Source organism: Triturus cristatus, chromosome 10 (assembly GCF_964204655.1).
Source record: "Triturus cristatus chromosome 10, aTriCri1.1, whole genome shotgun sequence".
Taxonomy (NCBI): domain Eukaryota; kingdom Metazoa; phylum Chordata; class Amphibia; order Caudata; family Salamandridae; genus Triturus; species Triturus cristatus.
The window spans coordinates 650,315,907-650,334,303 of NC_140593.1; the positions used below are offsets into that span (position 1 = coordinate 650,315,907).

At 44.8% G+C, this 18,397-nt stretch overlaps 1 protein-coding gene across 2 annotated transcripts in view; it reads left to right on the forward strand.

Annotated features, from left to right (window-relative positions):
• Positions 1–18,397, forward strand: part of PPL (periplakin) — a 302,110-nt gene that overhangs the window by 239,621 nt on the left and 44,092 nt on the right. For both annotated transcript variants that reach the window (XM_085632211.1, XM_085632212.1), the window contains exon 14: positions 15,516–15,676. In XM_085632211.1, coding sequence (XP_085488337.1) covers positions 15,516–15,676 — 161 coding nt within the window. The remainder of the gene's footprint in view (positions 1–15,515; positions 15,677–18,397) is intronic.

Consider the following 18,397-nt stretch of genomic DNA (forward strand, 5'->3'; position numbering starts at 1 on the left):
AAGTCACTAACCTGGAGTTAGGCCCAATCCACAGGAACGAAGAGAAGCTCCCCACACTCCCGAAGACAGCCCCTAATATGGAATTTAGTAAGTCTCATACAAGAAGGCTAACTGAAGGAGATGTGGGGAATAGATCCAAGACACACAACCACCTCTTAATTCCCCCAGCAGGCTCAAGAATTTCAGGTCAGAGGAGAAAATCATAGATAGTAGCCTAAGAGAAAGAAAAGAAAACAACTCTCATAAGTTTCTTTCCCAGCTATACCACAACAGAGCTTACTAACTTGCTTGTTCTGCAGAGATGAAAAACCCCACTTACCAGCTAAAAATCTCCACAAGAAATAAGAGACCGACTGCATATAAAAAGGCAAAACAGGCAGTGGCTTCTTTGTTCTTTTACAGTCAGTCGTAAGTGGCCAGTAGTTCTAGTGATTCAGAAATAATCCACTTTCACATGGTATGTTCTTATCCAATGTTCAGGTATTTTCTTATGACCAGAAAAAGAGAACAAATATGATTAGCAAGTCCAAACAAAAGTCCTTAATGCTTAGGATAAGCCCCCAAAAATTAGTATTGAAACAAACCAACAAAAAAAAAAGATCAGGGGCTAAAAAGTAAGAAAATGCGACCGTGCGATAAACAGATTGCAGTAGAGGTCGCGAATAAGGAGTTCCAGAACAGCAGTAGCAAAAGATACTTCAAAGGCAACCGCAGTGTTACTAGATATACGCAGTCGCGAGTATACTTCAGAAGCAGCCGCGAATCCAAACGCAAAGACACGGCCGCACATTCACAATCCAGCGCGGCCGCGATTTCAAAAGCTAAGACGCGGCCGCGAATAAACATCAAACGCGGCCGCGAGTTTGAAAGAAAAGTTTGGTACCCCTGGAGGATGTCATATTCGATGTTAAAACACATCTGTATCTGCCGTCCTCCCACCTTTCTGAACTTTCAGAGATTTCTTGCATTCTTAATTTGAACAATATCCCACCCGGACACCAGTTACCAGGACTTTGATCACCACTGAACTGTGCAACAATTTTTTTGCCAGCATGAAATGCGACTATTGACCTTGGTTGGGTGGGACCCTTGTTGTTTGTGTGTTGGGTTTTTGGGTACAAGGACCTTTTACTATTTGTGACTGGAACCTCATAAACTATGCTTCAGCCCAATAAGGTGCCCTGTGTTGAACCCCGAGCTAGACTCTACAGAGGAAGAGACATATCATAGCACAGTTACTACATTGCATCATTTTTTGCCTGCGCCTCTGCCCTATTGCCTAAGACTTTGTTTTTCAAAGTCTTGTCAAGCGATACAAATGTATATCCATATCATTACAATGGCATTTGGGACAGTGACAGAAAATCAAAAATGTGTGAGCACCTTGTGGATTACAATATGTATCCTATTGCTATTTTCATATTTTACAGAACAGTCCCAATCTTCTATGAAGATATAGCACTACTGTAGGAAGCTGGGTTTCTGTTGCAGTAACCCCCCCCCCCCCCCACACACACACGTTTTGACAGATTTCTGATGCACTTTGACTTGATTTGCCCAGGATTCCTGCCAATCAGGTTCCCAGGGCCTGTGTTATTTCCCAAAACTGTACCTTTGTACTCCAATTGGCACCTCTCTGGCTACATGCCCTTGGGTACAAAGGGCACTGTGACCATGGAAGGCCTGTAAGGGCTGCAGCACATATCGTGCCAACTTTAGAGATCCTGTACCTTAACATACTTGCTACCATTACAGGCTGCATGTTTTGGTGCAGAGAAAAGTGAAGAGTCGACATGGCACACATTCCTGTGTGCCATGACTGCAACCCACTGCCTTATGGTATTGATAAGACACCCCTCTAGCTGGGTGCACTATAAGACTGTTGAGGGTACAGTTGCATGAGCACTGTACCCCTACAGTGTCTACATCCACTCTTAGACACTGTAAATGCAGTAAAGCCATAAAGAGTAGATGGTCTGGGAGTTTGTCATTACGAACTCCACAGCACCATAATGGCTTTACTGAATTCTGGGAAGTTTGGTAGCAAACTTCTTAGCATAATAAACCCACACTGATGCCAGTGTGAGATTTATTATACAATGCACTCAGATGGCATCTTAGAGATGCCCCATGAAAAACTACCGGCTTCTGGTGGGTTCCCTGACTGTTAATCATCAACCTGCCACCACAAGACATGTTTCTGGACCCCTGGGGTGGGAGCCTTCCCTCCCTGAGCCCAGAAACAAAGCCTTTCCTGGGTAGAGGTGTTCACACCTCCCTCAAGTCAGGAAGAGCCATCTGTGGCAAGGGAGCTTCAAAGGCCTTGCTGCCTTTGTAACATGACCCCCAGCCTCTCCTGCTATCAGGATCAGACCCACTTCCTGTCTCCACTCCTTTTCAGCAGGAAGACAGGCAGGAAAAAGTAGAACAGACCAGAATGTGTGCCCACCTCTGCTAACCCCACCCCTCAGGTGGGGGAGGCGAGGTGAAGCCCACTCTTCAGTGTCCATCATCTTGCAGATGACATGCACTCTCCAATCGGGATTAGGGACTGTGCCCACTTCCCCACGTGGGGTGAGCCCACCAATTGGCTACTGACCTCGAGGTCACTAAACGACCTTTAAATATAGTATTTAGGGGGCAGCCCTGAGCCAATAAGGCAGATTCCCGCAACCTAAGAAGAAGAAGGACGAAAGAACACGCCCAGCAGAGAAGACTGCAGAGAAGAACTGATTTGGCCCCAGCGCTACCGGCCCATCTGCAGTTTCCAGAAATCCTGCACCAAAAGTCGCCTTGTCCTGCAGCCAGCGACCTCCAAAACCCCTGGGAGGACTGACTGCTTTCAACAAAGATCGGATCTCTTGTGAACAGCAGCTCTGTTCAAAAGAAACTCCCAAGACAGACTCTGAGCCTGCTGAGGACAAAGAAAACCAACGCCTGGAACCACCACTGCACCGACACCTACGGCCCGGATCTGAGTGGCCCACTGGTCCTAGCGAGGTGTCCCAGTGCTCCAGAGTCCGTGTCCACTGTCAGTTGACCCCTCCAGGACTCCCTGACATCGCCTGCAGTCTCTGCACAGAGATCCCCCAACCGTGAGTGGCCTGGTAAGGTGATATCCTACCTCAAAAGACACCCCTGCATCCAGCCGCCCTGCGCTCTGCAGCAGAGAACCCAAGGTGCACCTATGTCCAGAAGCCCTCCAACGTACCTGCCCAGCTGTTGGTTCCTCCCAGAAGTCTTCCTGGACCGAGCCTGCAGCCAAAATCCCAAACCGGCAGCTCCCATTGAAAACAACAGGGTACCCGACACCAAATCAGCACTCTTCACACAGCCTCCCCTGTGCCGCTGTGGGTGCACCTTGTATGCTAACTCGGATCCCCCTTTGCCCTGAGCTAAACCCTAGGAGCTTTGCTCCCACAACCTTGTGGCCTGCTCGTGATCAGTCACCAACTGGACGCCCCCTATCCCCCGTTGCATAACATTGGGCCTCAGCACTCTGCACCCTGCCGCCCTTGTGCCGCTGAGGGGGCTTTGAGAGTGCGTCCTTGACCCTGGGGGAACACTGGTTCTAACCCCAGAAACACAACTACCACAAACAAGTACTTACCTGTAAATACCTGTATACCGATAACTCCATATCCTCCCATAGGATTGCATTGACTGGTTTTCTTTGAAAGTTCTTCTAAGTGTCGAATTGCTTTGTATGAAACCTTGAAAAGCTGCATATGTGTAAAAAGTGAATTACTTACCTTTTGTCTAGGAAATGTCTCAGTGGGATATCTAGGCATATCACACTGATTAGCAAAAGTAACTTAAAAAGTAATGCAAGAAGTAACTGAAAAGTAATTCTGATTATAGATTTAACTGTAAATCAACCAACTGCATTTGAACCTGCATTCAACTGTAATTTACTGCATAAATATTGCAAAGTATTAGTTCACTTACCTTCACCAGGCCTGGCTTGGTTCTAGAAATAAAATAACTCAATATTTTCATACAAACAAATTGGTCTGAGTTCAGTCTTTGAGTGTGTTGACATCATTTCTTGCCTGAGTCTGTACAATAAATGCTCTACACTACTCTCTGATCAAGCCTTACTGCTCGCCCACACTACCACATATAGAGAGTAAGGTATTATCTACTTTTACCTCTGCCTACCCTTGGGGTTCTACTGAACTCTGTGCACACTATACCTTACTTTGTTATAGTATATACTGAGCCAGCTTCCTATAAGTACCTAGATAGTGTTGTTCATTGATTTATTATTTAGTGTGTGATGTATCTCGGATTATAAACGTTTTCACTCTTACAGTAAGCATTAACTGCTGTAATTCACTGTCCCTGGACAGTTACGTGTCCAAAGGTAGTAACTTGGTTAACCAATTGGGGCACAATAGTACTGATGGCTGTGGGACACAAGTGGCAAGTAACTGTTCTCACACAGGATACTACCATGTAACAACTGCCTGCCACATGACCCACAAGAAGGGCTACCGATGAGAGAGGGAAGTGGTGTGATCACTGGATTCTAGACCAGAGAAGACACTGAACTCTTACTACATGTATGACTGATGGCAGGGGCATGGAATGGGATTACTGCAAATGAGTTAAAGAAGGAAGGGCAAATCTGAAACCACATGGAGAAGCCAAAGAGCATATGATTGCAAGTATTTTAGTATGCCAATTTAAAAGGGACAGCAGCTCAGAGTGGGGGGGGGGGCTATATTATGTTATGTAAATGCCATTTGTAACAGGCATATACACTGTAATGTCATGGTGATAAATAACCAGACACTAAGGAAAAAGTCCGGACCCCTATCAAGTGATTTTTAAAGAGTTTCCTGAAATGATTCAGGAAGGATTCCACTTGCAGCTCCAGAGCAGGAGAAATCCATGTTTTAGAACAAGCAATGATAAAAGCAGACCCCAAAAGGGACAGTTCTATAGCTGGGCATAACAAGAGACTGGCGATTAGATCTTAATGATCGAAAAGATGTACGCCATCTGAACTGAAATACAATAAAATCATGGAAACCTTTGTAAATGGCTCAACGAACAATGACCATCACTTTAAATACAGCCCACCTTAGGGGCATGGCCAGCAAAATGGTAAAATAGTGTAATTCGAGACACTTTTGGTTAGCCCAGACAAATATCATGCTAAAGTCGTGTCCAACCACCGCCATCCAGGAATGAGGATGGCTGAAATCTTTCCTTTGAGTCTGGATGAGTACCTGGGGCAGGAGAATGGACAATGAAGCCAACGAAATTCATGTGACTGCCTGTCGAGGGGCCCTGGGCTGCGCAACTAACGAAGGTATCTGCGCAGCAGGGTGGTTTGGTCTTGTGTTGACTTCATGGCTAGGCTGCCCCTCGTCTGAATAACTGTTGTGGAATGCTTTGGGGACCCCTGAAAAAGAAGAGTGGAATCTAGAAGAGCGGGACAAAAAACTGTTGTTGCTGTGGCAGGAGGGTGCCAACCCTGTGAGGACATTGGGGATGGGGAGACGGGGAGGCAATTTACCTCTACATACACATGCACGGGCACTGTCCGGCCCAGTGGCATTATTTCTTATTCATTCCCACAGATAGACACCGATGAGAAAGTGCCCCCATACATAGGGGCTTATTTACAAGCCCCTTGCGCCACCGGTATGTCACTTTTTGCCATGTTAAACATGACACACCTGCGGCGCAAGGGGCTTGTAAATATCCCCATAGTTTCTGGAGGGTGGCTCCCGCGGAGGGCTCTGCCATGGTAAAGGATAAAGCATGCAAGTACATAAAATAGTGCAGTATCCATAGTGACAGATGGTGTTGCTGCCAGTGCCCATGGAGGATCGCTAGGGGTTCTTCAGCCATGAACGGCAAATGAATCACTGATTCATGCCAAGCATTGGAAACTAAAATTGACACAGTGGCTGTGGAAATGACGTTTTTGAGAACAGATCTCAGAAAGCTATCGGAGAGAACAAAAGCCATGGAAGACAGTTCTAACTCTTCAGACAAATGTTAGTGAACTGCATCTGATGGAGTGGAAGAGATGATGAGGCCACAAGAGGATCGAGCCGAAAAGGGGGAAGAAAAATCAAGGCCCAATAATTCTCGGGATTTCCTGCGCCGGTGTTGGAACCGTCGCTAGAGCTCTTTTTTGGAAGACTGACTCCTTAGTGTGCTGAAGCACAAGAGCTTGTCAAGCTACTTCTCATTGGGGAGGGAAACAAGATGCTGGTGCCACCTTTGAGGCCTGAAGCCCCTCTGAGGACCATAATAGCCCTCTTTTAAACTGTTGTGACAGGGATTCCATTCTTCAGTGGGCCCGACAAAGTGGTGCAGCCCAGTATGAAGTCCTAACAGAGCAGATATACCCAGATTATACGTGCGGTGCGGAGGTTATTTGAGGGTGGAAGGAAGCCACAGGATACATGTTACTTTTTCCTGGGAAATTGAAAGTAAACAAAGGCAACAAACCCACTTTGCTTCACCTGAAATGACACAGACAAGTGTTTTTAGACATCGCTCAGTGCTGGCAACAAATTGGGCAAAAACAAATTATCCTCAACGGGAATCTTGGCTCACAAAACTCAAGATGACCTGCTGAATTTAGGGATGACTTGGCAGCTCAAGTACTTCAGGTGTTTGGGAGTACATGTGTCTGACACATTTAAAAAATACATCAACCTAAAGTTTGAAAGGGTGCTAGAGTGTATGGAGCACTCTCTTCGAGTGGCAACTCCCACTATCCCTTATGGGTCGGATGGCCCTTAGATGATCTTACTGCCTAGATCCTTATATGTATTCCAGGGTACTGCTGGTACTGCTGCCCAGCTTCATGTTTTGTATAATTGGCTCCATATGAACTGCGCTGCTGTGGGGAGGTTCACACCCTAGAATTAAGGTTAATGCACTGAAACTCATATTCGAGAAGAGGTTTTATCCCTTCCTGACTTTAAGCGTTACTACTTAGCATCCCAAATTCAACATGCCGCTCTGTGTCCCGATAAATCTGCAAATAGAAACAAAAAAAGGCCATCCACATAGCGTACCATTTCCCCCAAATGACCTAAGCATGGTGCATTTGACACCAAAACAAGAGGGGCATAATACTCCGTACTTAGTAGCAGTGATCGCACAAATTTGGGAACAGTTTTGTAAGTATATAGTATGGGGAACCCTATTTACTTCAGAACAGGTGATACATTGAAACATGTAGCTGAAGCCGATCATGTATTGTAGGGGATGCCAGTAACTGGGTGCTTGTCATGTCCGATGAGGCATGGCCATGGATGTCGATTCACAAAAATGTCAGGGGTAGCGGAAGCGCCATCATTTCACAGCTGACCCTGTGACATCAAAGGAAGTGACATCACTTCACCTTTGACACTGGACTTCACACAGCACCTCTCTGGTCACAAGTACAGAACACAAAAGCACTTCCCATGTAAGGCATACTGCAATTGACCACTGTTTCAATCAGCTACGCCTACATTGTGTAGTATGCTATCCATCCACTAATGTGCTTCAGCTCCTCATCAGGTATACGAATCGCTATGTAATTGTAATTACAATAAAATATTGCTTAACCTATATTAAACTGAATAAATGGTTTCATAACCCTACCACAGAACAAGCACTCAAGATGATGCTTAATTTGTCTTTTATTGCCACATAATTTAGTCAACCACCTTGCATAGTTTGATTTTCCATTGACACATAATGTCAATGACCCTGCATAGAAGGCATTAAAATCTCACACATAAGGAAACTGAAAATAAGAAAGCAACACAAATAAGCAACGTGAAGGCTTGGCAACCACGTAGTCCTAAAGGAGCCAACATAAATACACACTAGAGAAAATGGAAAAAGTAAAATGAAAGCCCTAACAGTGAATGTCTTCAATGCTGGAACATCTTGCAGTTTTTAAAAATGATGCATTCTTAAACTTTTGGCAATACAACTCACAGTCCCACAATGACATCTAGGGTCCAGAACTGAAACGCCAGGAAAGCCTACTGAAGAAACACGTCCTTCTAATTAATACATTTTCTACTAAAGACAAGTGGAGGAAAAACATCAAAATCCCTTGTTTGGACTGCAGGGCAAACATACACCGTGCTTCGAGGAGATTGGGGACTGCAAGGCCTTGAAGGGCGTGTCGCTTATTGACAGACTGAAACAGCAGCATGTTTCACCTGTTTCCTGGCACCAGCCAGGGGCACCTCCTTATGTTTTTACATAAACGAGAAATAAATGAAGTTTATATTATTATTTATCTTCTGCTATTAAAGAGTCCAGCTAATTTGTGACTGGTGAGGCAATATAAGGGGGCCCCCGGTTGGTGGCTGCTGACGAGCAGGCCACTGGGTTGTGGGAGCAAAGCTCCTGGACTAAAGCTCAGGGCAAATGGGGGTTTAGGCCAGCACAAAAGTTGGACACTCTGCGGCACTGGAGCGGCCGGGTGCAGAGTGCTGTTTTGGCGTCGGAAGCCCAGTAGCTTTCAATGGGGAGTCTCCGGTTTTCAAAAGCACTGCAGGATTGGGTACGTTAATGTTAATGTTAAATGAGATTTATAAAAGCGCACGAATACCCACGGGTGTCTTGGCGCTGGGGACTCCAATCAACATGCTCTGCGCCTAATACTGAAACAGCCAAGTTTTTAATTTTTTCCTAAAACCAGTTAAGGAGCTGGCATTCCTAAGTTCCAATGGAAGAGAATTCCAGAGTTTGGATGTGCCGTAATGGAAGCTACGGCCACCCCAATGTGCAGTACGAATTCTAGGCACCAACAGCAGTCTTGCCCCCATCGACCGAAGATGTCTGGTCGGTTGGTACCATACGAAAAGATTCTGAAGAAAAGAGGGGCCTGTATGATTCAAGGCTTTATAGACAAGACACAGTGCCTTGAATTTGATGCGCTGAAGTACAGGGAGCCAGTGCAAATTGCGGATTTCATTAGATACCGTTATATGCCTGGGAATATTGAGCAGTAGACGTGCCGCAGAATTTTGAATCATCTGAAGCTTCTTTAGGCACTGCTTCTGGGCATTCAGGTATAGCCCATTACAGTAGTCTAGTTTAGATTGAATAAGAGATGTGACTACTGTTTTCCTAGTATCCACCGGGATGTATGGAAATATCTTCCTTATTTTCTTTATAAGAAAATATGATGCAGAGACCACGGCATTAGTCTGTTGACAGAGTGTTAATCTATTGTTGATCAGTACACCCAGATTCTTTACTTTCGCCGCTGGTTTGGGAGGTATACCCATCTCCGCTGGCCACCACAGATTGCTCCAGGTTGGCTGCATGTTGCCAAAAATCAAGACTTCTGTTTTATCGGAATTAAGTTTGAGGCAATGTGTACTCATCCATTTGTTAATAGTACTCATGCAGTTTTGAAACTGCTGAAAAGGGGAGATTTGATGTTTATATGCAGCTACCACAATCTGAGTGTCATCGGCGTATGCCGTCAGACTAAATCCGAATTCCCGGATCAATGGGACGCTGTTTCCGTACTGTGTTCCTTACGAAAACCGAACTGGGAATGATCCAGCAAACTATTCTCATTAATAAATTGAGACAGTTGAATGTTCATAATTTTATCCACTATCTTAGCTGGCATAGGTAGTCTGGCGATAGGTCGATAGTTAATGGGGTTGGTGGTATCTAAAGAAGGCTTTTTTAATAAAGGAAGGATGGACGTTTCCTTCCAATTAGTTGGAAAGATGCCAGAATCGAACATCGAGTTAAAAATTTCTGCAAGCCCAGGGCTCACCAGATCTACTAATCCTTTGAGAAGTGCTGGTGAGCATGTGTCCAAAGGAGATCCTGACCTGGCTTCATTTATATGACGAAGGTCTTCTGGGTGCGCACCCCACTTCAAGAGGTAAGTTGGGGGTTGGTTAGGCACCATCGGTTTTGCCACCCAAGGCCGTGGGGCGTTGGGTGCAGGGGTGCCTTTTGGGGACGGATCTTCTTACCAGCTCCTGGTGCGGCTGTGGGGACCTTCCGGATTTAGGCTGCAAGGGTTGGCTGGAGGCTTGAGGCAGGTCAGGGGTCGCCGTATCTCTGGTCAGGATCGCTGGGGGGAACTCCTAGTGGTGTTTGCCCACTCGAGCTCAGGCCGTGGACGGCCGTTGCAGAGTGGTGCGGTTTCCGGCCTGGGCCAGAGGTTGCAGATGAACAAATCCGGTGTTCACGGGAGACAAAGTCTTTGCAGTTGAAGGTAATCAGCTCCTCCGGGGTTGTCGAGGTTGCTGGCTGCAGGACACACCGGGATTTCGCAGGAGCAGGTTCGAGGTGGAGACAGGCCGGTAGGGCTGGGGCCAAGTCAGTGGGCTTCTTCCACTTGTTTGCTTCTGCACGGCTGTTCGGTCCTTCTTCTTCTTCTTCTTGTGGTTTCTTCTTGTCTGAGGAAGCAAGGTTCAGGGGTGCCCCTAAATACTAGATTTAGGGGCATTACAGGTAGGAAAAGGGTAGGGACCAATGGGTCCCTTCCCTGGGATGGGTACGGCCCCTATTATGCCACCCTCCAGTGAGAGGGGGGCATGAGCCTGTCCCTGGTTGGCTGAGTCCCCCCCATCTGCAAGATGGCGGGGACTGAGAGTTGTGCTTCATCTCGCCTCCCCCACCTGAGGGCTGGAGTTGGCAGAGGTGGGCACACCTCTCTTCCTCACTTGTTTTTCCCGCTGGTTCTCCTGCCCAGAGTGGGGGTCAGAACCAGTGGGGACCAGTTGCTGAAAGCAGCAAGTGTCCTGGGGAAGCTCACAAAGGCGGCAAGCCTTTGAAGCTTCCCCTTTGTGAAACCTGCCCATCCTGGGGAGGAGGCTTGGCACCTCGTCCCAGGATTTGCATTGTTTCAGGCCCCAGAGAGCAGCAGGCTCTCGACCCAGGGATCCAGAAACATGTCTGGTGGGGGCAGCTGAAAGCAGCCACTCAGCCTGGACACTAGTGGTAGGTCAGTTTTCAGGGGGCTTCTCTAAGATGCCCTCTGTGTGCATTTTTCATTAAATCCCACACTGGCATCAGTGTGGGTTTAATGTGCTGAGAAGTTTGATACCAAACTTCTCAGTTTTCAGTGTAGCCATTATGGTGCTGTGGAGTTCGTAATGACAAACTCCCAGCACCATATACTCTTAATGGCAGCACTGCACTTACAATGTCTAAGAATGGACTTAGACACTGTAGGGGTATAGGGCTCATGCACCTGTACCCTCACCACTGGTATAGTGCACTCAGCTAGAGGGGTGACTGATCTATGCCAGGGCAGTGGCTTGTAGGCATGGCACACTGAGATGTGTGCCATGTCGACTCTTCACTTTGTTCTGCACCAAAACACGCAGCCTGCAAAGGCAGTGTGTGTGTGAAGGTACAGGACCTCAAAGGGTGGCACAATAAGTGCTGCAGCCCTTAGAGGCCTTCTCTGGTCACAGTGCCCTGGGTACCTGTGGTACCATTTACCAGAAGCTGACCTGTGGCCAGAGATGCTAATTGGGTTCAGGCTTCAATACAGTTTTAGGGAAAGAACTTAGGCCCCTGGGTACCTGATTAGCAGGAGCCCAGGGCACACTCAGTCAAAGCACAGCAGCAATTTAGCAAAAAGTGGGGGCAACCATGCAGAAAGAGGGCACTTTCTCACACCTGTGCTTGGTACCACCTGATTCAGTATGGTACTCTGCTTTCCACCGGCATGCTGTCTTCTGGTTGTGTAGGATCCCAAATGCCAAGAAGCCTAAAATCGAAGTGGACAGAGGGAAATGAAATGTTATGTTAATTTAACAGCAGTATTTGTAGCACAGTATTGCCATTAGTAGCTCTTTGAAGAAAGCCTCTTCTAAAAGCCTCTTAAGTGCTATATACACACGTAAAGAGACATTGACATACATGTACAGACACTGATTGCTGGTATGGGAATTTGTGAAAATAACTCCCAGCCTGAATATTTCCTTATCGGGGACCCATCTACACCGCTCAGCCACATTTGTGAGATCAAAAGTCCTGAAAATCTCTGCTGAAGGAGTTTAGCTTTGTGCAACTGGATATGGATAATGTTTCTACCTGATCCGATAAGACATTTGACCTATTGGGCCCCAGTAAATATTTGAGCACAGGTTTACTAACTCTTTACGACGGGTTTGTGTCTCAAAAGTGATGCAAACCTGGCAAAAAACGTCTGGGTGGGAGCATTGGAAAGCGTCCCAAAGTAATGCAAAGTTGCACTATGCCCTACTTAGCATTGGGGGCACATGGGCATTCCCTTCCAACCATCAATAGATTTTGATGCAATTTGTGCCAAAAACCTTACGCCTCTACAAGGCAGACATAACAGGGACAATTGTTTTAATTTCTTCTTCTTTTTTCCAGCTATCAATGTGTGATGCATTATACTCCACACATACAAAGCGGGACAAGTCTTAAAGGATCATTTGTGTACTAAAAGGGTCCCCTTCCAGAACAAATCATGTGGCATGTTTGCTAATGTTTCTTTGTGTATTACAACAAAGGTATACAGTTCCTAGGAAAGGTTGAAGAGAAAAGTAGAGGACTGGTCGGTACAGATTATTGTCCAAAAGGGGAGTGGGTGTCTCCCACTTTAGGACCTGGGTTCCTCACACACTGGGTGTCATGCTTCATCATAGGGCATGCTCCTCGTCAGGCCGGTGCTGCAATGCCTGACGGGCACCCTATGAGTGCCTCTTTGTCAGAGATCTGTTATTCCCAAAGCTGTAGGGTGCAGTGCGAGTATAGGGCCTTGTGGTAAAGATGAATGTCAAGGGTCTAGGTGCAAAGTGAGGGGGATTATAAAATGGTACCCAGTGGTTCTCAGAATTAATTTTAATCAGAGTCCACTTGTCCCAATTAGAAACGAGAATGGCAGACTACTGATGTAATGTTCAGCAGTGGCTACAGTCTAGAGGTCAACATGTTTCTTGCTTAGGTTGTCACAAGATAAATTGGCAATTTTTCAGGACCAGAAAAATAAAATACCTATCTACACAGTGGTTGGTTTCCTAATTAGTACCCAGGGTAAACCAAATACACACCCAACCTAACAGTGAGGTACACCCTCATCCCCTTCTAGTCATTATTCTATACCGACTAGGCCTCTACGTTTCCCTTCTTTCCCTTCAACCTATCCTAGGAACTGCATACCTTTGTTGTAATACATATATTCAAGGGGCATGTATGCTGAACCTATAAGCGTCCCCCAGTCCCCCTCATATGCTAATGTTTCTTGCAATGCAGTGCAGCAAGGAAAGTTGCTGCACTGCATTGCATGAATGGGTGAGAGAAGAGATGCCCCATATTTACTATGATATGTTGCATTACTGCTGTCTCCTAGCGTCAATGCTGATACATTTGGGGTATACTAAGGATACCAGGATACCTTCCTGCACAAAAACAAACCTTAGAAGCATTTCCTCTTTCTATGAGTGCTTTAGATTGCAGCACCCATAGAAAGAGGAAGTAACAAGGAAACATAAAGCTATTTCTCCTCGCTATGATTGGTACAGGGAGGCATAGCATTTAGGTGCAATCCCAGGTTTACTTACATTATTAAATCAGGGATTGCATCACAATCCATGAGTGGATGCATGGAATGCTCATACCCCACCCATTGAACACCATTCCAACGCAAAATTGCGTTTTCGGGAAAAATCCCATGTAAAGACACACTAACATGACTAGCGTGGGTTTGTAAATCTGGTCTAACATTTTGCATCGTGGCGACGCCAGAAAAGTGCTACAACCATGACGCAAAATGTTAATAAATCTTTGCGCTTATACTTTAAAGAACACACACACCCTTGCACTAGGGCGCAAGGTTGTATGTGTGTTGGTGCATGGCAGCCAAAGGTACGCCCATGCTAGGGGAGAGAAAAAATGTGTTATATCTTACTAGAGATGATGAATTTTTCCTCTCCCTTTGACCCAAGGCAGCGCATCACCTTTGGTTGCTTGGCTGCCTTGCATCAAATATGATCAAATCGGGAGGGGCCCTGATCCCTTTCAGAGCTTTGGCATTGCTGCAAAACCTGCTCACTGAGATCATTTGTAAGCCTTAGTCCACACCACAGAACCCTGTTTGGCCTCAGCCTTTTGACCGTCACTAGATGAAGGAATTCAGGCCCTGTAAAAACTGTGACAGGAAAAAGAATGACAGAAGCTATGCATCGGATGAGCTATCTATGTGCCTCAGCTGCTAAGGTACCTTTTCTACGACCTGAGATTCATTCTACTTTAGCACAAGCACAACCTCTGCACCCTGTACCCAGACATGTGCAAGATATATTCTTCAGAATTACGCTGTTGACAGCGACTGGTATCTAAACATTCTCATGAATTAGAAAGTAATCTTTTCCATGGGACGAAATCCCCAACAACATCAAGGTAATCTCTCAAGGCAGCCTGCCTAACGTTTCACCCCAGCCATGCTTAAAAGGACCCATCATTTTTCTTGACTTTACCACCGTTTTCAATAGACTTATCATTCCTTCATGTCAGCAGTCAGTCTCAGTGGCGTCTATTGAAAATGATTCATCTCATTTTTCTCAAATTGTATCTATTTTGTTTTTCATGAACTATTAGCAATAAATATTGATAAAAAGTCTGGATTTGTTTTACTGTTCATATTGACCTCTTTTTGAACCTAAATTCTTTATTCTTTTAAGTTTATTTTTAATTGCTGCTCCTTGTGCCCCACAAAGGCCCTCATCATAAGTTTTCCATAAATCCCAGTTCTGGCAGAGCAGGAGTTCAATCCAGATCCGGATTATGAGATGTGAGGTAAAACCAGAATAATTGGGTGTTTCCCCAGCCAAGTTTTGCATGTCAAAGCATGCAGAATTCATCTAGGGAAAAATCCTCACAGTGTCAGAAAACTCTGCAGAAATGGGTGTGAAAAATCGAATTCCCTTGGTTATTCCCCATTCCTAGTGTGAAAATATATAATGGTGCACTAATTCCACACCTAATAATTATTGTACCTTGAGGTACTGCTAACACTGTGGACGATATTATGGATGGGTTGTGATCCTAAGAGTAAATTCTAAGCTAAACCAACCACAAGGATACTTTAAGGAGATATTTTGTTTGCTGATGTTTAAAAGATGCATATGGGCCTGTTTTCAAAATGTTGTGGGGATATTGGGTTGCTTATAATCTGAAAACAGTGGCATCATTGATCTTTTTCCCATAAAAGTTCAGTTTAGCCTCGAAAATGATTTTATGGGCTGTCCCAATTGATTTCCTATACTTGATATTATCATAACCCTGTTTTTACCTTCACCTGAGATCAAGATGTCTGGCTTTGATCTGGGTCAACTGAGTATGTATTCTAACTTTACTGAAGGGTGCATGCTACATGCCTCGGGCTACCTGAGTACAAGATTTGGGGACTATTTAAACTCTCACTGTGCTAAGGGAATTTATGTTGTTAACGGGAGGACTCTTTTGAAAGTGCTCAGTTACAACAAAATCCTTTTTTCCCAATATTGTCTCTTCACAAACAGCGGATGCTAAGGATGCCCAGGGACGGCAGTTCCTTTCCGGACTGGATAAAATCTGCAGTGACCTAGACAGGCAGGAGAAAACAATCACCTCCCAGCTCAGGCCTCCACTGGAGCAGAGTCGTCCAGTAGAAGACAGTGCCGAAAGGTTGAAAGCTCTAAAGGTATGAAGACTTTGACTATAACATCTGGGGTTTGACAGAAAGCTAAGGAAAAAATGGGGATATCATCTAAAGTTAAGAAGCAAATATACAGAAGGAATGTTACAATAGCAACCAGTTAGACAAATAGTCTAAAGGTAGAAAATGTCTCTAACCTCTGAAGGTAAGAAAATAAGGTTTATAATGTAAAGAAAAACTACTAACAGCTGAAATTAGGATGTTAATGTAAAAAAAGAATGACTTGCTTCTTAAATTAAATAGAGAGAAAATGGCTAGCAAATGCAGTTAGAAAGAGGATGTAAAGAGGAAATGACATACATCTGAACCTAGGTCAAGAACCTAAGAGGAGAATGTAAGGATATCATTTCTAACATTTTCAAGAAGGTAGGAGACTATTAAGTAAGAATGTAACGAGAAATTAGAAGAGAATGTCATGAAGAGAATCGAAAGAGAATGTATGGATTGAATGTACACCAAAAAAAACACATTCCAAAGATAAACAGTGTGCATTAATTACTCTTTGAGGCTCCTGCATAATCGCTCTGCACATCAGAGAACCTAACAGACTGTTAGGTATGAGTGTTTAGAAGCATAGCATTCTGAAAAGTATAAATGTGTCTGCCAGGAGAGGACCCGCAACCATACAATTTTAAGATGTTGGTCAGGATTGTGATATAAGAAGAGGATTTTGTCATCACTGTAAAACCAGTTCTATAATTTCAAAAATAAAATTGATACAAATTTATAACTAAATATAAATATTTAGTATAACACATGGTCAAAGTTGAAGTGTAATTAGCAAAACATTAATGCAGCAATAAGGGTTGTTTAAAAAGTATATATAAAAAGTAAATAGAGTTACGTAATATTACACCCAGAGATATTGCAGTTAAAGGTTTTGAACAATTTGTATCTTGGGAAGAAACAACAGTGTGTATTTTTAATGTTGAGTGGGAGTACTGTGTGGGAGATGACAGCCTACACTACCTAGTCCTAGTCACCACGAAGCAGCCAGCAACTCCAGTGCCTTGCGACCCTCACAGGTGATTTGCCATGCTTTAGAAATCCTGATTGATTGGTTGAGCCCTACAATCACACCCAGACTCACACCAAACAATTCCTGCACCACATCTAACCACCAAACACCTCCAGATTGACAAACACGTTCCAGTCCATGCTCATTAGTGCATATTCTGCAGTAGTACATATTCCAGACATCGAAAATTTCATCATGTAGCACAGCCTTGATGTCATTTCTATCACAGAAACATTGCTTGCACCCACATCCTCAACAATGTCCTAGTTCCCACAGGCTACATCTGCATGCATTGTGCACACAATATGGGAATATTTTACCATAATCTGCAAGTCCTCCTGATCCTGTACCCTTGGAAATCAAGCAACACTCAACTTCATGTAGCTCCTCACATGCCACTTCCAAAGCTCTACAACCCTATTCAACACTCTCCGCCTCGTCTACAGACCTGCAAGACAGAAAAAGGAATTCATACATAAACCGTCGAACCTCCACACCCACCACATCAATTAAACATGCCTGTGCCATCCTCCTTGGCGAATGCAACTTCACAGACAACTCAGGCATTAAAAGTAGTAGGAATACTATCCTCAACCTCATTGACACTCGAAACGTGGTACAGCATGTCACACAAGCATCCCACTCCAAAGTCCACATCCTTGATCTAGTCCTCTCAACATCATCAACCATCTAATGCTAACTACCCCTGGACTGGACGGACCGTTTCACCAGCCCTGTCTCACTGCTTCATGTCCAACCAACACATCAGTGTCAACCCAAAAGAGAAAAAATAACCTTCAGATCCTTCATCATTAGTCTACAGTGAACTTATCTTACCCCCCACCAATCCCCACCCATCCTTCCCAACCCATCCAAAATCTGACATCAGTGTCCTCTACAACATTTCAAATAATTTGTGGAAAATTACATAAACATCCACACATCAACAAAAACATGCATATGCAAGCCTAAACTATCAGCGCTTTAGTACTGTACTGACCCTAGCATCAACAAACTGACCATTCACAGAAAAGAAAATGAAAGAAAATCAGATGCCCAACAACTTCACAATTTGAAAGTTCTTTCACGCAACATGTAGACAAGTCATCTCATCACATGAGCCAAATATTACACCACCTTTGAAGAAGCCAATTGAAGCAAAACACCCTTTAGGATAATCAAGCATTGCAGCAGCTACCTCCCTGAACATCCAATCACACATACCATAGACCAGCTCAATCCCATCAACCCCTTTTTCCGTGTGAAAATACAGAAGATGCAACAGTACATTAACTGGACCAAGCCTACTTCCTTCCCTTACGCCACCCACCCATCCACACAGCACCCTGCAGCGGTCATCCTTTAACCTCCTGTCTCCCCCAGACCTTGCTGATATTCTCTAGTCCCTCAACGCCAGTGGCTATGTTTTACTCCGTTATGAAAGCTCTCTGTAGAGAAGCTTTCTCACCACTAATCCCCACTATTAATGTCTCCCTCACTTGGGTAATCTTGAAAGGCCTTAAGTTAGTCTATGACCTTCCACTTCCCCTGAAGAAACCTACCCTGGAACCCGACAACCTCACCAACTACCAGCCAATCACCCATCCACCATTCATCTGAAAAATGTTCCAAAAAGCAAACTATACACAACTACAAGATCACTTTAGTGCCAACCATCTTCTGCATGA